General features: G+C 38.2%; 1 protein-coding gene across 1 annotated transcript in view; it reads right to left on the bottom strand.

Moving 5' to 3' along the window:
• Positions 1–4,264: 4,264 nt before the first annotated feature.
• LOC112153041 (BEN domain-containing protein 4) overlaps positions 4,265–6,162 on the bottom strand; it is a 7,393-nt gene continuing 5,495 nt past the window's right edge. Inside the window, exons 3-6 of the mRNA XM_024282920.2 lie at positions 5,853–5,944; positions 5,699–5,725; positions 5,367–5,607; positions 4,265–5,261 (exon numbers count right to left, since the gene is read on the bottom strand). Of these exons, the coding sequence (XP_024138688.1) occupies positions 5,029–5,261; positions 5,367–5,607; positions 5,699–5,725; positions 5,853–5,944 (593 nt within the window). The 3' untranslated portion in view covers positions 4,265–5,028. The remainder of the gene's footprint in view (positions 5,262–5,366; positions 5,608–5,698; positions 5,726–5,852; positions 5,945–6,162) is intronic.

Below are 6,162 nucleotides of genomic sequence, written 5' to 3' on the forward strand. Positions count from 1 at the left end.
GTAGAGGAATGACATGGATCAGGGGTCTGCACCCTGACGCTCTGAGACCCCTCCATTGTAGCTCTCTGGCTGAAGAAAATTACAATATTTGCCAATTGTTACTAAATTTGTATTGATTTAATTGAAACAGTATGTAAAAGCTAAAGCTAAAATTTTAAAATAAATTCTAACTGTAATAGGAAGCCATAAAAGCAGAGGGGTGACATGAGTGCGCCAAGTTCACAAATTTATGGCTGAGCTGCACCTAGAAGTATAAACTAAAGATTTTTTTTAGATCCCTGCTGACTTTATTAGGAGCCTTTTGTTCGCTTCCTCCAAAATGTACACATTTGAAATACTGTCAAAACCGTGGTACTAAAATGGGCCAATATTATTTGAAACCCAAATAAAACAATAAAAAAATATTGTTGTTTGGATTAAAAAAAAATGTAAAATGTCCAAAATGTTTGCTATTCTAAAATAAACAATATAATTTTCAGCTTCAAATGTTTCATTTTTAAGGTTTCAAAACTCAATTTTTGAATTTTAAAAATGTTTCCATTCTAGTAAGATGCCCCGCCCATCTACTTTTTGCCTCTTCTGCTGTGCTTGTCACGTCTTTCACTTTTGTTTTTGATTGTATTGTTTCATTACGGATTTTGTCTTTCCTTGTTATATTAAGTATTGATCTTTTCGTGCTTCTCTGGGAAACTTTTCTGTTTGACATCTTGTGATAGACTGTAGCTATGTCAAAATTCCCCCCCTACACACATTATAGTGCACCATATAGAGCGTTTGCCATTTTCTGTTGCTGTCCGAATCTACTAATTCTAAAGTCAAGTGCACTAGAAATTTACCAAAAGTCTTTGCGAAAAACCAGCTTGCATCAATGCTCACTAGATTAGTGAATATCGACCACAATGCACAATTTAGAACAAAAAAACGTGTTTAAATGTAATTTTTTGAATAAGCCATCAAGATTTTCACCATCAGAACACAGTGGAGTCATGAATAAATCAATAAATTGATTCGATTTTGACTTCGTGAAATCGGTTTTGTTTAGAAAAATGAAAGAAAAGCATTGAACATTGTGTTCGAATTGCTTTTAAAATCCAGGGCACTATATAGTCCAGCAGTATATAGTATTTTAGTATTTAGGGATTAGGGAGGCATGACTGTGTCCATGATCTTCTTTTTCAAGCATCTGGGCATTTTTTGGTCATTCATGAATGTGCTCTACTGCTCAAAATGTCTCCATCCTCCAGTCATCCGGCCCTCAGTCTCTTTAGTAATCTCATTTCCAGATGTCAGTAATCTTTCTAAATACTTCTATCCCTCAACTTCCTCACGTTAATGCCCATCAACTGGGATTCCATTTTTTCATTTTTTTTCCATCTCCATTCTGTCCTTCTTTCCTCCTATGTTCAAACTATCAAGTAGATTTTGGAGTTGATTTTCACTTTCTGCAAACAAAATGATGTCATCTGAGAATCTCAGGTTGTTTCATTTTTCTCCGTTTATTTTGATACCTATTTCAACATTTACGGAGCCGCTGCAATCATTACCGGTGCTAGTGTATCATCTGGATGAACTCCTTTCAGAGGGTTTCAGTTCGAATACTTAATTATTTTAATGCATCTTCAGCTTGTGCAACTTCTTAGCTGAATAGGTAATTAATGCAGAATAAACATGGAACCCTTGGTATTGTATGTTCAAGGACCGATGCACACTCCTTCCTTCTTTAGCGTCTTCTTTTATTTATTAGAAATCAGAAAACAACAGAAACTATAGGATTTGTAAAAATCACAGTGTTGATAACAGCCACTTTGAGGGTAACAGGAGTAAATACAAACCAACATTCAGAACAGCAACACAACACGGTCCAAGTGTTTGTAAGGTTTCTCTGGCACTTTTCTACTTGGCTTTTTAAAGAGACACACTCACACTCACACACAGCCTTTAAGATAACCTCCCACAATAACTGTACTTTATATTACACATGTACACAGCACTGAGGACTTGGTGAGACGACCGAATACATTCACATGTAGAGAGCGGTGTGGTGAAGTCCCCTTTCTCGTGGTGGAATCCAAAAACGTTCACAGGACGACTGTGGGGATCTCAAGAAACAATGAAAAGTGCAAATAAGGAGAAAGAAGTGCTCACATTTCTCTATTTGGAATAAGTTACAAGGATTTGTCAGGAAATGACACATGTCGACATCCGTCTGCAACACAGTTTGAATACCGCTCAGGTCTGCAAAGAGTTTTAAGGCTTTATTACACTGCAGCTGTCTCGAAACGAAACACTGGAGCCATCCCGGCCTGAAAAGAGGCTTCATAGTGTGCGGCTACGACATGTGAGGGCTTTTGTTTGATGCTTTAAATTATTACATCATTTTGTTTAAAAAGCATTAATGTCAAAGTGCAATAAAACAAAAAAAAATCATTAAAAAAAAATCAATATACCAAAAAAGGAAAAAAAAAGGTGCTACATTAAAGTCATTTTGGAGCTTAAGTGGTTTGATTCATAGTATAATTAATAGGCAACAAAGGGTTAAAGGAAACATTTTATTCTACATTTTTTTAAGAAAACTGAAACTTTTAGCCCTCTGATTTAAAACGATGTGCAAACTTGAAAAAAAGATTAACTTTGTGTTTATTTTTTATTTTCTTTTAATTTTCATCCCATTTTTTTATAATTACTTTTCTTTTAATTAGCTTTTTCTTTAATGTTCTACTTCGTGGAAGGTTTTGAGGTTTTGGAATTTTATTTTGAAATGTAATTTCTAACTCCTTTTTCTAATTCTTTCCATAAAAAAAGTTAATTTTGTTTGTTGCATTTTTTTTGTTGTACTTTTAAGTGCTAGAAACATTTGTTTTAAAGAAAGAAAATCTGAAGGTTTATGATGGTTTTGAAACAAACCAAAGTTAAGATATTTGAGTGTGCAAGAAAATGATTAAATCAAATAAATGACAACGACAGGTCCTTAGCTTTACAGTTTGCCTGCTTTACATGATGTTTTTCTTTAAAGCTACGTTCACATCGGCTTTGCAACAATATGTAACAAGAAGTCAATGTAAATGTGCATAAATGCGTGTTCTAGGCTTCTGAGTTTGAAAGTTTTGCATTCACGTGTTGCTACAAAAGTTTTTAAGTCAGTTTTGGGGCTTCACTTGCAAAACATTCTGCCATTGAACGTTAAAAGTTATAACAGTTGAGCTTTGATCAATCAGGGACAAGGAATAATTCATGGAAGAGCCAACCTTTTGAAAATCCATCATGGTGGAGAAATCAATAATTCTGGACTGAATTCGATACATCAAGAAATCTGTGAAAGACAACATTGGGAGCAACATTCATGCTTTTACATTTCGCCCCAAACCTCTTCCAAATTTGGTGGAGGACATGTGCTAGTAAACAGTAGAAAAAGAGGAAGCCCCTCCCTGCTTGTCTAGTGTGTGAGTGGCTAATCCAGGGGTCCCCAAGCTTTTTCATGTGACATAACTGTTTTCTTCTCTGGTGGGGGTTCAGTTTGTAGGCTAACAGGAAAAGTGTAACAATCATAGCCTAAATGTAAACATTTGCGTTTTACCAGAAAGCCACACATAGTCAAATTTTAAATAATTAATTTCTTTAATCTTCAAAGAAAAAAATAACACTAAATCATTAAAAAAAAAAACTAGATATATAGAATTACCTGTGATGATGCTAGTGTGAATGCTGTAAGCTGAATTAGGCCGCTGAAGATGCTAGTGTTGCTGATTGCTGAAGATGCTGAAATTGAGCACTAAAAACATTGAAGCTAATAGCTGAAAGCACTGAAGCTGATAACTAGTGAAAATATTATCTAAATGCCAAATTAGCCTTAAAAAAAAAAATTCTAAATTAGCCAAAATAGCTGGCACGTGGCTGAATTATTAGTTAAATGCTAAATTAGAAAAAAATGGTAAAATGTCTAATTTAGCCAGAACAGTTAGCATAAAGCTAAAATATTAGCTAAACTCCAAATTATCCTCAAAAACGGAAAAAAGTCTAAATTAGCCAAAACAGCTAGCATGTAGCTGAAATATTGGCTAAACCCAAAATTAGCCTAAAAAAACTGAAAAAGGCCTAAATGAGCCAAAACAGTTAGCCTGTGGCTAAAATATTAGCCAAACCCCCAAATAATTTAGAAATCCTTGGTAAATGCCAAAACAGTCCAAAAAGCGAGCATGAAAAGAGTTGAATATTTTAATAGCTGCATTAGCTAAATAGCTGAAAGAGCTGAAGAGCTATGGATATCCAAAAAACGTACGGAAGAAAAACTATTAATAAAAATAAAGAAAGAAAGAAAAAGTGAATCGCTTTTAAACCAATAAATAGTCTATCCTCTCCCCTCATAGTTCAGACTGCAGAAGGGTGGAATAAAATGTCACATTCTATGTAGGTCTCGATCAGCTTTTCCTATACCGTGTGGGGGCCGGGCCAAATGTGGAGCCGGGCCTGATCCGGACCGCGGGCCGTAGTTTTGGGACCCCTGGTCTAAACTTTCAAGACACCATGTTCAGCGCTCTGTTGAATGCGTCAACGCAACTTTAGTGAAAAATGGGGACCAAAGCGGCAACACTTGGCATTTGAAAATTCAAATTTGACTCCTCAGCTGTGGTTCAAAGTGCAAGTAACCAAACATGAGTTTCTCAGAGGCACTCCTGCAAAAGGGCTGCAGGGAAAGGCGCTTGGGCCAGTGACAACAACCAGCAGAATTGATGGAGAGGATCAGAATGCAGCTCTACATGTGGACAGATCACAATAATTTAAGACAAAATAACGGAAATCTTCGATTTAACGGCTATAAATGAACCAGCTCACACTGAAGCATAGAAGAAGTAGCATGTGGAAGACTCAAACTCTGTATCATCGATAACTGTGTAGTTTAAAAACAAAACTTGAATAAAAAGAAGGTATAAAAGAGGCAACAAATTATTATTATTATTTTGGAGGAACTTTTCAGGAATGTTTTCGGATCGAGTGGTTGTTCAGTTGTCTTGGCGTCTGTCTTCACTACCTTCAGTCCAATTGGCCGTTCGGGCAGCCTTTCATGAACAGCTCGTCCTGTGACACGTGTCCGTCAAACCCGTCCATGTAGACGCTGCTAGTGCTGCTGCCGCTGCTGCCCAGGAAGGTCCCGATGGCTCGGCCCTGCCGGGCGTGGCCCACGGCATCGCTGAACACCTTGTTGATCTGCTCCTCGGAAGGCATCCACCAGTCGGGGTTGGAGCCACAGTGCATCCGGATGAACTCTGGGAAGATGTATGTGAGGTTTGTCATTCAGCTGAAAAGTGATACCTGGGTGGCGTTCCTTTTAATTCGCGGAAGTGTCAACCGTGGTTTTGGAGGGCCCGTACCTCTGAGGCAGCTGACTTTGACAGGGTTGAGCGGTCGTCTTTCAAGGCCCGGCTCTCCTGAGTGCGCCGACCGCTTCCTTTTGCCCAAACCGCAGGAGAACTTCAGCTCGTCTGTGGTGAAGACGTAGCGGATCAGGTAGCGAAGCAGCCGCCGGCCGTCTTTCTTGGAAGAGTTGACGGCTTCGTCCCACTGCTTGTTGGTGATGAAGAGAGGGTAATTCTCCAGGAGCTGTTTACTGCCCTGCAAGGAGGAGGAAACCAACAAGCATAGCTTCAGGTGTCTGTTTCAGCACATTAACCATGTCATGCACAACTTTAAAAGTTCAACAAACCTCAAAGGCTGTTTGCCGCTCCTCTTCCTGTAGAGACAGAGCGTTTAATTCTGCATTGTCACACATTGAAACATGGATCTTGTATTTCTACATTACTCCCCTGCGGTTAAAGGCTTCAAAAAGCTGTGGATCGTGGTGGGAGTTTGGTCCTCACCTCTGTGAGCTGCTCCTCCGGCAGCGGTTGGATCAGCTGGTTGTGAAACTCAAGAACTGTCTTGAAGTAGTCGAGAACATTTTGACAGGGCACTGTGAAAAAAACATGAACAATGGGGTTATAATTAAAAAAACAACAATTTTTCACCAAATATCCCTCCAAGTACGCCTCTTTACACACAATCATATTCAGGATTTAGCACTTACCACATTATATTCAGAAGATGTTTTGCAGAAAATCACAACCGACGTTAAGATGTTACCTAAAAAATGCTGTTAAGAGCTGCAGTCTAAATTGAATGAACTGCTGG

This window comes from Oryzias melastigma, linkage group LG10, assembly GCF_002922805.2.
Source record: "Oryzias melastigma strain HK-1 linkage group LG10, ASM292280v2, whole genome shotgun sequence".
NCBI lineage: Eukaryota > Metazoa > Chordata > Actinopteri > Beloniformes > Adrianichthyidae > Oryzias > Oryzias melastigma.